At 48.7% G+C, this 14897-nt stretch overlaps 1 protein-coding gene across 2 annotated transcripts in view; it reads right to left on the reverse strand.

Moving 5' to 3' along the window:
- Nucleotides 1–214: 214 nt before the first annotated feature.
- KICS2 (KICSTOR subunit 2) overlaps nucleotides 215–14897 on the reverse strand; it is a 149117-nt gene continuing 134434 nt past the window's right edge. For both annotated transcript variants that reach the window (XM_078676115.1, XM_078676107.1), the window contains one exon: nucleotides 215–1145. In XM_078676115.1, coding sequence (XP_078532241.1) covers nucleotides 335–1145 — 811 coding nt within the window. In that variant the 3' untranslated portion in view covers nucleotides 215–334. The remainder of the gene's footprint in view (nucleotides 1146–14897) is intronic.

Consider the following 14897-nt stretch of genomic DNA (forward strand, 5'->3'; position numbering starts at 1 on the left):
TGCACTTTCTTTTAATAATATTTCATACACAAATACACAGGATATTACCCCTACCATCGATAGGTGGCGGAAATCGTAGCCGAAAATATGAACTTCCTACAAATAAAGCAAATCAATTTCTTTATCTAACTGAAGACATGCTGCTTTGAATACATATTCTTTTTTCAAACGTGTAACTTACTTCAATTGTGTAAAGATTAAAAGCAGACTAAGAAAAATTGGAGACTATTTATTACAGACAAGCAACTGATTGCAAATGATTTATTCCAATTTTCAAAGCATGTAACAAAGCTCTTTACATGTAGAGAAATTAGCAGCAGTTGCCCAGCACATTTTAGCCTTTCGATCCAGGCTTAAGAGTTGCAAAGGCTTTGGCATTCTTAAGGGAATGTGATATTTCGTTGAGAAATGAAATGAAATGAGAGTCTCTCTCAGACTTCTTGGACTCGAAAATCACCACAATAGTAAAATGTGGCTCCGGCCGGGTTAGAAAGTAAGTGCTTTGTACTTTATCATCGTAAAAATGCACGACCTTATCCAACGTGTTGAGGTCCGCGCTTCTATCAGTCATGATCATGATCACATTCGGCCAGTGCATCACTGGCCGGTCACCAGGCAGGGACACCACCGCTGGGTACTGGTCCACCCCCTTGGGAGCTTCCCTGTAGGAATCCGGATGGTGGTAGCCATGCCCCTGGAAGTTCACCGAGCCACGGTTGTCAAAGATGAGGGAAACATTGATGGCATCGTACTTCCTGATGAAACTCGAGATTTTTCCAAAGTAGTCTGGGTTGGTTTTGGCAGTCAGAGTTTTCATTTCTGTTGTCTGCCGGCTGAGCGCGTCGTGGAAGTAGAAACTGAACTTGGCCAGGAGGTTATTTTTGAGCTTCATCAGCCAGAGGAAAAGATGTGGAGGCTGGACAGCCTTCTGGGACTGCCCCCCAAACAAGTGCTTCTTGGTCTCCCTTTGTTTCTCAAAGATTTGGCCCCAGGTCTGCAGTTTGGAGTGAGCGCTGTGCAAATTGACGAGGGACGGAAGAAATTTCCACTCTGAGATCTGAGCTTGGGCCTTCAAGAGGTGTGTTAGAACATCTACCTCGAGCTGAAAACTGCTCTCCAGAGGGGAGAGGATGGGATGATGGAATCTAGGAAGTAAAAACAAAGCATCAGTCAAATAGATGGATCATGCATCAGTGCTACAGCTCAGCAAGAACTTTACCACAAGCATCACAAAACAACCTGAATCTGGTCAAACTTAAGAACAGTTAAGAAAGGTATCAGCAATGCAATGTTTGTACAACCTTTTTTTGACTTATCCAGGCTGTATGCTACTATTTGAAAACAGTAAATGTATTGTACAGGATTAGGAGGGGAGCAGAGCATCGGGTAGAGAAGTCTTTATAATAGGCCACAGTAGAGATAGATTTTAACTCCTTTTTAGGTCTCGACTATTCTATCCCGCAGGGACAAATAGACGAGAGTATAGTAGGCAAAACAAGCTCTGAAACCATTGCGGATTTAGTACAGTTCATGTGGTGCACTCGTGTGAAACGCGCGTCCACATCAAACCCATCAGCCTCGCTCCCACAGGCATCTGAAGCTTCCCCAGCGTGCGCTCGGCCTCAGGCATTCACCCCAGCGTGCGCTCGGCCTCACTTCTCCTCCCCCCTAATTCACCCCTGCTGTTTCACTTTCACGGCCGCAAGGCCGTGCTCTAGCTCATTATGCCGAGAGCTTCACTTCAAAGGGATCCGCTCCCCCGCCCCCTGCTTCATACTTCAAAGGAATGCGCCCCCTCCCCCTGGCCGCTTTTAATTTCATTTCGCGGCCCCTTTTCATTTCATTTCGCGGCCGCGGTTTAATCGTTTTTTCCCCATTTCGTTTCTTATTTTCTCCAATTCCTCAGTTTGGCCCATTTCCTCAAGTTAATAATATTTATCGCTGTCCTGCGAGCCCATTCCCCAGTCGATACAATGTATCACTGTGCTATGTAGTTCTTGCACATTTTTATTCTCGCTGTACACATTATTGTTGGCAGGCAGTGGACACCCCTTTCCACGCTAGTTTATTGATACTAGTGAGCTGATTTTGGTTCATGCAATAGGTGTCATTACAATGGCACGTCACGCCCCTTCGTTGGGCTCCATAGAGCTTTCACCCATTGTATCAGGATCCACAGTGACCTGCGCTGCCACACGCATCTTCCTTGATAAGATTAATGACAGTTCCTGTATTTACAAAATCAGACTAGCACACTGGGGGGAAGAGCAAACCCTACCCAGCCCATTCACATCTCTGCCTCGCTCACAGGTACAGGATGTGTTCACGGGGCGCAGCATGTCAAACACCGAAGTAAACTTCAGCCTTGAACACCACGCAGCACCGATACTTCAAGCGCCTGGAGAGAACTCTCCGTGGGGTGTGCGCTATAAAAGCTGATATTCGTTATTTTGTAACCCTTTTTGTGTTTTTTTTAATTTACTTTTCCACACAGGGAATGCTAAATAAAAGCAAACAACAAAATGGTACCAAATTGCGAGGCATATGGGTGCATGTGACGTTGCAGCAGTTGTAGTGTTATGATGTATGTGGGCATGTATCTGATTAGGCAAGGAAGCACGTTCACAGAATTTTGCTTTTTTCCGATGCTAATTAACACTGGCAAAAAAGCACTGGCAAAACCAACAGGTGAGAGAAGAGACCTATAGGATTTTCCAATGGTGGTTTTAAATTGGGGCCTACATCATCTGTAAGTGTCATTGCAGTTTGACTTTTATCAACTTCACGCAATTATGAAGATTATTTCTATTATTGTGTGATTTGAATACTTCTGTCCATTTTTGGAGACGTGTATCTCATCGTTAAACATATCCGCCGCCTGTTCCCTTTCTCGTAGCACGTCGGCTGCCATTTTCAATTTGTGAGCTGTGTGTAAATTGTGCAATTTAGTCAACTGGGGAATGCGCGTTACAAACCAGTGCCCACTAATTCCTCTTCGTTGACAGCAGTACCACCACAGCATCACTCCGCACCACAACAGCACCACTCAGCACCACCAAAGCACCACCACAGCATCACTCAGCGCCACCACAGCATCACTCAGCACCACCACAGCATCACTCAGCACCACCACAGCACCACTCAGCACCACCACAGCATCACTCAGCGCCACCCCAGCATCAGTCAGCGCCACCCCAGCATCACTCAGCACCACCACATTATCACTCAGCACCACCACATTATCACTCAGCACCACCACATTATCACTCAGCACCACCACATTATCACTCAGCACCACCACAGCACCACTCAGCACCACCACAGCACCACCAAGCACCACCACATTATCACTCAGCACCACCACATTATCACTAAGCACCACCACATTATCACTCAGCACCACCACAGCACCCCTCAGCACCACCACAGCACCCCTCAGCACCACCACAGCATCACTCAGCACCACCACATTATCACTCAGCACCACCACATTATCACTCAGCACCACCACATTATCACTCAGCACCACCACAGCACCACTCAGCACCACCACATCACTCAGCACCACAGCACCACTCAGCACCACTCAGCACCACCACATTATCACTCAGCACCACCACATTATCACTCAGCACCACCACATTATCACTCAGCACCACCACATTATCACTCAGCACCACAACAGCACCACCATAGCATCACTCAGCAGTACCACAGCACCACTTAGCATCACTACAGCACCACTCAGCACCACCACAGCATCACTCAGCACCACCACAGCATCACTCAGCACCACCACAGCATCACTCAGCACCACCACAGCATCACTCAGCACCACCACAGCATCACTCAGCACCACCACAGCATCACTCAGCACCACCACAGCATCACTCAGCACCACCACAGCACCACCCAGCACCACCACAGCACCACCACAGCACTACCCATCACTCAGCACCACCCCAGTATCACTCAGCACCACCACAGCATCACTCAGCACCACCACAGCACCCCTCAGCACCACCACAGCACCCCTCAGCACCACCACAGCATCACTCAGCACCACCACATTATCACTCAGCACCACCACATTATCACTCAGCACCACCACATTATCACTCAGCACCACCACAGCACCACTCAGCACCACCACATCACTCAGCACCACAGCACCACTCAGCACCACTCAGCACCACCACATTATCACTCAGCACCACCACATTATCACTCAGCACCACCACATTATCACTCAGCACCACCACATTATCACTCAGCACCACAACAGCACCACCATAGCATCACTCAGCAGTACCACAGCACCACTTAGCATCACTACAGCACCACTCAGCACCACCACAGCATCACTCAGCACCACCACAGCATCACTCAGCACCACCACAGCATCACTCAGCACCACCACAGCATCACTCAGCACCACCACAGCATCACTCAGCACCACCACAGCATCACTCAGCACCACCACAGCATCACTCAGCACCACCACAGCACCACCCAGCACCACCACAGCACCACCACAGCACTACCCATCACTCAGCACCACCCCAGTATCACTCAGCACCACCCCAGTATCACTCAGCACCACCACTCAGCACCACCACAGCATCACTCAGCAGCATCACTCAGCACCACAGCAGCATCACTCAGCACCACCACAGCATCACTCAGCACCACCACAGCATCACTCAGCACCACCACAGCATCACTCAGCACCACCACAGCATCACTCAGCACCACCACAGCATCACTCAGCACCACCACAGCATCACTCAGCACCACCACAGCATCACTCAGCACCACCACAGCATCACTCAGCATCACTCAGCACCACCACAGCACCACCACAGCACCACCACAGCACCACCACAGCACCACTCAGCACCACTCAGCACCACCACAGCATCACTCAGCACCACCACAGCATCACTCAGCACCACCACAGCATCACTCAGCACCAGCATCACTCAGCGCCACTCCAGTATCACTCAGCACTACCCCAGTATCACTCAGCACCACCACAGCACCACTCAGCACCAGCATCACTCAGCGCCACCCCAGTATCACTCAGCACCACCACAGCACCACTCAGCACCACCACAGCATCACTCAGCACCACCACAGCACTACTCAGCACCACCACAGCATCCCTCAGCACCACCACAGCATCACGCAGCACCACCACAGCACCACTCAGCACCACCACAGCACCACTCAGCACCACCACAGCACCACCACAGCACCACCACATTATCACTCAGCACCACCACATTATCACTCAGCACCACCACATTATCACTCAGCACCACCACAGCACCACTCAGCACCACAACAGCACCACTCAGCACCACCACATTATCACTCAGCACCACCACATTATCACTCAGCACCACCACAGCGCCACCCCAGTATCACTCAGCACCACCACAGCACCACTCAGCACCACCACAGCATCACTCAGCACCACCACAGCATCACTCAGCACCACCACAGCATCCCTCAGCACCACCACAGCATCACGCAGCACCACCACAGCACCACTCAGCACCACCACAGCACCACTCAGCACCACCACAGCACCACTAAGCACCACCACAGCACCACTCAGCACCACTCAGCACCACCACAGCACCACCACATTATCACTCAGCACCACCACATTATCACTCAGCACCACCACATTATCACTCAGCACCACCACATTATCACTCAGCACCACCACATTATCACTCAGCACCACCACAGCACCACTCAGCAGCACCACAGCACCACTCAGCAGCACCACATTATCACTCAGCACCACCACATTATCACTCAGCACCACCACATTATCACTCAGCACCACCCCAGCACCACTCAGCATCACTCAGCACCACCACAGCATCACTCAGCACCACCACAGCATCACCACATTATCACTCAGCACCACCATAGCACCACTCAGCACCACCACAGCATCACTCAGCACCACCACAGCATCACTCAGCACCACCACATTATCACTCAGCACCACCACATTATCACTCAGCACCACCACAGCACCACTCAGCACCACCACAGCACCACTCAGCATCACTCAGCACCACTCAGCACCACCACAGCATCACTCAGCACCACCACAGCACCACCATAGCATCACTCAGCACCACCATAGCATCACTCAACACCAACACAGCATCACTCGGGGCCTTCACAGCATCACTCAGGGCCTTCACAGCATCACTCAGGGCCTTCACAGCATCACTCAGGGCCTTCACAGCATCACCCAGGGCCTTCACAGCATCACCCAGGGCCTTCACAGCATCACTCAGGGCCTTCACAGCATCACTTAGGGCCTTCACAGCATCACTCAGGGCCTCCACAGCATCACTCAGGGGCACCACAACATCACTATGCGCTACCACAGCATCACTGAACGCCATAGCATCACTCGTCGCCACCACAACATCACTCCGTGCCATCACAGCATCAATCTGTGCAACAATTCAACAACAACTAGGTCAAATATGTTCTCTCAATGTTTCAAGCTTTATTACAAATGTCACAAAAAGATGTTAATATTTCACTTCTGTTCTTGGATTTTTGTCACAATAAAATACACTAAACATAATCTTCACAAAAGTTATTTACAAAAGTTTAAGCTATTGCCATTATAAATAACAATCACTTTCATTTAAGTATTAATTATTTAAAAATATTAAAAGCCATTGTTATTTGTAATATCAATACATCTAAGTCACGTAAATACAAAACATGTTGCATTACAAATGCTATAGGTGTCACATTTGCGAAAGTTATAACTATTGGCATTGTAAATGACAAAGCTATTAATTTAGCTATTTTCAAAACCAACACATAAATAAAAATATTTTCATTCACAAGACCAATCGCTCAAACTTTCCTAATGCGAGCCCTATTCCATTGCAAATGCTTGTTATATGCATATGACTACTCTATTCATGAACGGACCTTGGGTCTAGAAATTCTTAATTCATGCGAGTGAGCAAACGAGTTTAGGGAGAGTAAACCGCCAAAGAAGTTCCCCACCATGAGAGGCGACAGTGCAGTTGGCACTCATGCGCCCCTATATCAGCAAGGATTAAACAGAGAGGGAAATATACATGTCATCTGCTTCTCTAAGAGACAGAGAAATAGAGCTCTTTAGGGCCAGCCCTCCTAGGCCGAGTCGCCACTCCGACTAAGCCCTGGTGACACATAGAATGAGTCCAGCCAGAATGCTGTAGTATTGGACTTGACCTTCCTGATTTAAGGCTCCAGTTGGTTCCAAAGTTCTATATGTAAAACCAAAGGGGATGATGGACGGAGTGTTGAACATTGCAAGCACTCATCACAAGTAAACTGATCTGGCTGTAATCCATCATCATTCTTTAGCTCACTCCGCCACCCCAGTTCAGACACGGCCATATGCAAATAAGTCTGACCCTGAGCCTCATGCGAACAGTCCAGCCCGAACTGCCAAGCCATGTCTTCCCTGGACTGGAAACAAGCATCTTGGGACCGGTTTCTGGCTAATCAGCCAGGCTAGCTTGAATCCAGTGGCAAAGTGAGCAAGGGACCCACGTCTGGTGCCTTTTTTTTTTTTTTTACAGGCATCCATTAAAATTGTGTTTAAATGTAAGTGGAAACATACTGATGAAGTCGATGTGCTCACTAAACCTTTTTATGACTGCTACTAGGCGAAGTAACAATTTGTTTATAAGGAACTGGTGCACGTGCTCCTACTTTTTTGGGGTTTGTAAAGGTGTGATCTGTTCCCAGTTACTCCCTCCACAAACATTGGTCTGCCTTGCCTTTATACTCTTTAAACGACAGACTGCGAAGTCTTGGAAGCGCCTGCAGGCCATGCCGTTCATTGTTGACAATCTGCTTTACTGAAATGGGCACACGTGGAGAGAGACGTCCTCGCACTGATGCGCACCAGGAAGTGGGAGCCTACAGATGGAGGGTGCTGGAAAACCTACATCCAGACTATAGAGGCGAAGAATGACACCCGTTCACCCTAACCTCTACCCTAATTCTTAATGATCTCCCCAAAGGCATATTGGACAAGCACCTATGATATGAGAGGGGCGGTTCGTGTCCCTCCCTAGGTTCCACATCTTAGATAGGTACCAAGCTCCATTAACTGCTTCCCCTGTCGTTCCTGCATTGTTCCCACACGGAGCCTGCCTTTCCCAGACGATAGCAACAAGTCTCACTAAACCGATGATGGCCCTCCATTTTGTGAGCTCCCCTCCCAGTTCACCTGACTCCTCGTAAGATGACGGTCCCCCTACCAACTGAAAGAATTAAAGTATTGATCGTTTACTTGGCTCATCGACAGAAATGATGGTCTCTCTATAGGCAGTGTAAATGATAACAAGGAAGGATTCCCTGCCTCCTTACCGGTTAGGAACCCTGGATACTAATAGAGTGGCCATCTTTCAGTGGTTATGTTGAGACCTGTAGACAGTAACTGAAAGCAAGGAAGGACTCCCCGACGCCTAACCCGATAGGAACCCTGGATACTAATAGATTGGCCACACACAATCTGTCCCCAACAGACATTTCCAATTTATTGGCCAGCTACAATACTTCTAACCCCCACCTTCTCTTCTCCAGCCAACACTAATCATTGCACTATACCAGCCAGCTGGCTCATACCAAACACTAGCCATTTTCAGGACAGGCACCAACATACAGGAAAATCACCCCTATTGCTTCCAAAAGCCCCAACACCCCCTTCACCAAAAAAGTTCTATCAGAGCTGCACAGTTTACTTCACAACTGTAGAACTGCAACTAAAAGCAAGCTGGAAATGTCAGACACCATCAATCAATTCAATCTTGATATACTTTTCCTCACTAAGACATGGTTCAATGACACCTCCCATACTACTTTCGATCTTCTGCTCCCCACAGATTATTCCATAATCAGAAATGATAGAGAAGGTAAAGTTGGGGGAGGCATCGCAGTTGTCTTCAGAAACGCCCATCAATTCACAGAATTTTCCAGCAGCTCTTTACGCACCTTCGAATGCCTTTCTCTGGAACTTAAAAGTACAGCACAGCTCCTCTTTCAGGTTTCATGTCATTTATCACCAGCCAGGTGACTGCTCTGCCTTTACGGAGGAAATCACTGACTTTGCTAGTGACCAATACTCACAAAGCGACAAATTGATCTTTCTTGCAGAATCTAAATCTTCACTGGGGCATTTTGGAAGATTCAGGTGCCAACCAGCTTGCCACATTTTTCACAGGAAATGATCTTTTACAACATAGCACAAAACCAACACACTCGAAGGACTCCACGCGTAAACTTATTATTTCCAAAGAAGCTATGCGAACACCTGTTGATCCTGACCACTTCCTCCCCCCCTTTTTACTGCACCTCATTCTGTAGGGACTACTACCTGGTTCTGCAACACCAAAAACATGGACCTTGACACACACTGCAACACAGCTAGGAGGGCACTTCCAGTCTTTGGCCCAAACTCGGACGTCATTGATTTGACCACCCAATGGCTCACCAGTCTTTCAGTCGTGATTGACAAAGTAGCTCCACTACAATGCAAAAAGAAAAGGCTCACTCCTTCTGCACCTTGGTTCAATAAATCCCGCTATGAAGGAAGAAAGAACTTGAGGTACCTGGAGAAGCAATGGAGACAATCCCCTTCCACCATTAATCCCTCTAATATACGTTGCGCAAGATCGTGCTATCACAAACACATCTTTAGTGAAAATGCAAATCACTTCAAAACCTTCCTCGCCTCCGCCAAGAACAGATTTAAAAAGCTATTTGAACTTATCAAAACTACCAGCAATTCCTCTTCAACCAACAAATTTGACGACCCTCCCAAGAAAGCAGCAGAATTTGCCCCATTCTTCGATGAAAAAGTGAAATCGCTTGTTGACCGTGTCATTCACCCCCCCCCCCCCCCCCCCCAGAGGACTGCAAATCCAAAGTCTCCTGGCAGAGCTTTGATGTCTACACCTTAGATGCCCTCCTCACGAGCATTCTGAAAACAAAACCTTCAAACCATTCTATCAACAGCATCCCTAGCAACATTGCCTCAGACTTCTACACCTTCACGCTCCCCTACTAGACCAATCTGGTTAACCTCTTCCTCAACTAAGGCTCTCTTTCTGTTGCCCTCAAACAGGGCAGGTTACCTCACTTCTAAAGAAACCCTCTGCTGATGTGAGTGACTGTAACAATTTCCACCCCATCATCAACCGTCCTTTTTCTTACTAAAATTAGCAAAAGATGTGTAGCGAAGCAACTTTCCCATAAAGGACAACAACCTTCTTGACAAATTTCAATCTCGCTTCACTCACGGATGCAGCACTGAAACAGCCCTGCTACAAGTTATCGACGATGCCCTGCGTGTACTTGACTTAGGCAAGCTACGTCTCCTGATCCTTCTGGACCTAACCGCAGCCTTTGACATGGTTCGGCACAACACTCCTTTGAACACATTAAATTAAAGAATGGGTTTTGAAGGCACAGTGCTCAAATGGTTTGAATCATACCTCACGGGCAAATCACAGATGATCAAAATAGCAAACAGTCTCTTTACATCAAAGGCTGTGGAACAAGGCGTCCCTTTAGGCTCGATCCTTGCGCCCACCCTGTTCAATCTTTACATGGAACCACTGGGAAATCCGGAATCCATCATCACCTCTATGCTGATGACACACAAATCTGACTAAAGGTGTCCTCTGCACACAACATTTCAATCCTCAACACCACCTTCAACTCCATCCAAGAGTGGATGTCAACTCATCATCTAATTCTGAATCCCCCAGAATGTGGGGGGCGCTAGAGAGTGGATGCAGCGGGCGACCCCTAATTTGAAGCAGTGAGCCAATGCTGATAACTTACGGTGCTGCCACAAAAAATAACATGACGGCCGCTGTTCGTGGTTGAGAGCCGCGCTCGCTTGCCGCTGCGGGCCCTGTGTGGCTGGACGGGGTTGCGCGAGCCCTGGAGGGGCTGTCTGCTCAAGAACTGACCGTGGGGGAGGCGGAGGAGCAGTGGCTGTCTGTGTGATCATGCGAGAGATTGCTGCTTTGAGGCCTATCGGGACGTGCTGACGCCGCCGGACCGAAGGGACGCTGGGCCTGTGATGGCGCTGCTCACCTGGACGCTGGGGCCGCAGTGAGCAATATTGTTGTGGCTGAGCAAGCAGGCCCTTGATGTTTCGGATCAGCAGTGAGTTCTTCTTCGGCTATTGTGGCTGTGATACCGGGCCTAGGTGCTGCTCCAAATTTACCCTGTCGCTGTGGCCTGGGATGGCGGGCCTCCCCTTACGAACTGGCTCACCTTATTGGATTGGCGCTGTAGTTGCGCTGAATTTCGACAGGCGCCTGGCTGCATGACTTGCGAGCTCTCGGCTCACAGGGCCTGATTGCTCCCCACTGTGTGGTGACTCCCTGGATGACATCTCGCTGCTGACTGGCACGCAGTGAGAGTGGGGGGTGATCTGTGTACCGGCCATCTGGTCATCTGGGCTGCTGTTGCTGCCGGGGAGGCTGGACAAGTGCATCTGGGTTGCAGCGGATTTCATTTCTAAAACTGGTGTATATTAGCGGACTGCTCTGGAGGCGGCGAGTCCTGTGGTTGCGCCATTTATTGTAGCGGCCTGGGGCTGTGGATGCCTGTGAAGATATAGCGACGTATCCGTAGTCTGTGTGGTGGAGCAGTTTGTATCTGTATCCTATAGGCACCAGTGCAAATAAGAGGCTAACTCCACTGTGTGGTGTCTTATACCTGACTGGGTGGTTGAGAGTGGCAACTGCTATTGCTAGAAGTGAGCTGGGCACAATGGGAAAACCGATAAGACACAATCCCGCCTCACATTTGAAATGCGCAAACCAGAGAGATCGCAGACCACACACACTTTGGACTCCGAGGCTCCATCAGACAATGCCCGGACTCTGGAATCTACACTCCTTGCAATGCAGCATAGCCAACAGTCAATTGATGGAAAGATTGATGCATTAAAGTTACATATGGATCATATGGCTGCAAAGCTTGACAAGCAAGGCACCAGGTTGGGCGACGTTGAGAAGCGTGTTTCTACGCTGAAGACGACCTGCACACTGTCTCCAACAAAACCTTGAATATGGAAAAAGTGCTGGCAGCTATGCAAGCGAAGAAGGAAGACTTGGAGGCAAGATCCAGGAGAAACAACCTGAGAATCACAGGTCTGCCGGAGTCGACCAATACTAGGAAGATGGAGGTCTACGTGGAAGGGATGCTCAAAGATATTTTTGCTGTGGACAATTTGTTGCATATGCTGATCGTAGAGCGTGCACACCGATCTCTGGCAGCTCACACAATCCCTGGAGCCCGCCGGGACCTATAATTGTGCGGCTGCTAAACTACAGAGATCGGAACACTATCCTCAGATTGGCATGAGAAAAAGGTACAATTAACTTTCAGAGGAATGTGTTGGCTTTGTTCCTGGATTTTACCACGGCTGTTCAGGCAGCGAGAAGGGAGTTTGCGCAGTCAAAAAGTTGCTGTTGGCGGAAGGAATCCGGTATGCTATGCTCTATCCTGCATGCCTGAGGATTGGACAGGAGGGGACTTTCAAGATTTTCAACAACCCGAATGCCGCCATGGAACATGCTAAATCACAGAAAAAGCGTTGCCGTGAAACCGTTAGTGATCTAGATGAGGAGGAACAGTGAGTTTCTAGATGGACCTGCAAAACTGTGAATGTATGGTTGCAGCCTGAAGGTCGCCACCGGACTGCTTTGGTGGTCGTTGTGAGGTGGGATGTTCGCTGAAGCCGGTCAACACCATGTGAAATATTTTTCCTGTGAGGGCTTCATCCTGGTCACACGATTTGTTGATCATGTGAGCACTGTAAAAAAAGGTGGAGATGACCGAAGCCTCACAGGCACTGAACATTGACTGAGCTGACACGTTCGGCCACCTCCCCAAGCACTGGGGGGCTGTATGCACTCTAGTGATCCCTAATAGGTGTACCCCGACTATTTCTCTGGGTTATGTTTTTGTTGTGGGGCTTGTTTGTATTTCATTGGGATGCCTTTAGCAAGTTGGGGGTGTTGAAGTGGGTGAGGGGACCGGGAGGAAGCAGTGCAACTTGGCAGACACGGTGTAGTGTAGATGCAGTTTATTTGGTAGCCTCATGGTCCTTTCTAGGATGTATACAAAGTGGGATCTTGCAAGGTATGATGGTTCAATGCATGTCCGGGTGGTAATATTAAGTTAATAACATGGAATGTACGTGGGCTTAACAACTACAAAAAGATTCGTAATCTGTTAGCATTTCTAAATAGGCAGGATGTGCAGGTTGTGTTTCTTCAGGAGACGCATCTCACTAAACATACGGAACAAAATATGGGGGGAGTCGTTGGGCTGTGTTGCAGCATCGTATTCCTCCTATTCTAGAGGAGTGTTGGTTCTAGTCAAGAAAGGTACTCCTTTCACTTTAATTAAGTCTGAAGTCGATTAGCAGGGGAGGGTGCTTCTGGGCAAAATGGGTGGCACGGCTGTGCTATTTGTTAATACCTATGGTCCTCACATCGAAGATCCGGCATTTTTCCAATGACGTCTGGAGGTGCATCTCCTCCTTCCCTCCCTCTGTAGTAATATGGGGCAGTAACCTAAATGTGTGCCTGGATCCTAGGCTCAACTGCTCTGTGGATGTGGTGGGCCGGGGGAAACAGGCTGCTCCTGTGCTGGTTGAGCTGATGGAGGCCGAGGATCCCGAAATCTGGCTAGGAGAGAGAGTACATTTGTGTCCACGGTACATGGTTCCTGGTCCAGGTTGGACTATTGGTTGGTCTCCAAAGAGGTGTGCCCCTGGACTGTCTCTCGCAAACACTTGGCAAAAACGCTCTCCGATCATTACCCTGTACTGTTAGAGCTCAGTGTCCCTGTTTGTGTTAGGCTGCCGTTTTAGTGGCGGTTACGGCAATCTTACCTACTAGACCCAGTGTTCAGAGTCACAATTGGAGCTGCTATCTCTAACTTTTTCACGGAGAATGAAGGCTCGGTTGATAGTGCTGGCCCTCTTTGGGAGACCGTTAAAGTTACACTTAGAGGGGAATGTATTGGGGCACAGGCTGGTGTATTGAAGGCTCTTCGGAATAGAATAAGTGGCCTAGCTGCGAAGATTAGTGCGATGGAGCGTAAATATGAACAATGTCCTCTGCCCGCTATTCTGGCTCAAATTAGGGAATTGGTAACTGAACAGAATCAGATAGCAGACCAGGAGGTACTACACAGGTCTAGGAGATGTAAGGCGTGCTACTATGGAGAGGGTGTTAGACCTAGTCGATCATTAGCCATTAATGTTCGCTTCCTAAAGGACAGGAACATATCGTTGAGATGGTGGATGAGGACTCCATTGCTCGTCACTCCATCACAGAGATTAGTACCGTGTTTATCGACTTTTACACCAATTTGTATGGGAACAAGCCATCACCTAGCGAGGAAGAAGTCTCCAGCTATCTGCAAGATATTGCACTAGGGTGGCTCTCTAATGGCCAGCGTGAATAATTAACTCAGCCCTTCAATGTAGAGGATGTCAAAGAAGCTATAATGGCCCTCCCGACCTGTAAGGCGTCGGGTCTAGATGGGCTGCCTAGTGAATTCTACAAGACATATATTGAGGTACTGGCATGCTCTTTCTGGAGGTCTTTGCTGAGGCCTATGAATCTGGTATGCTACCCCCCACCCAAAGGGAAGCTCTGATTGTCACACTTCTAAAGCCGGACAAAGTTGCAAATAAGTGTGAGTCGTGTAGGCCACTGTCCCTAATAAATACTGACACCAACATTTTGGCAAAAATAATTGCTAATAGACTACAACCCCCGATCCCAAATTTGATCCTCCCGGACCAG

Source organism: Lissotriton helveticus, chromosome 1_1 (genome assembly GCF_964261635.1).
Source record: "Lissotriton helveticus chromosome 1_1, aLisHel1.1, whole genome shotgun sequence".
NCBI lineage: Eukaryota > Metazoa > Chordata > Amphibia > Caudata > Salamandridae > Lissotriton > Lissotriton helveticus.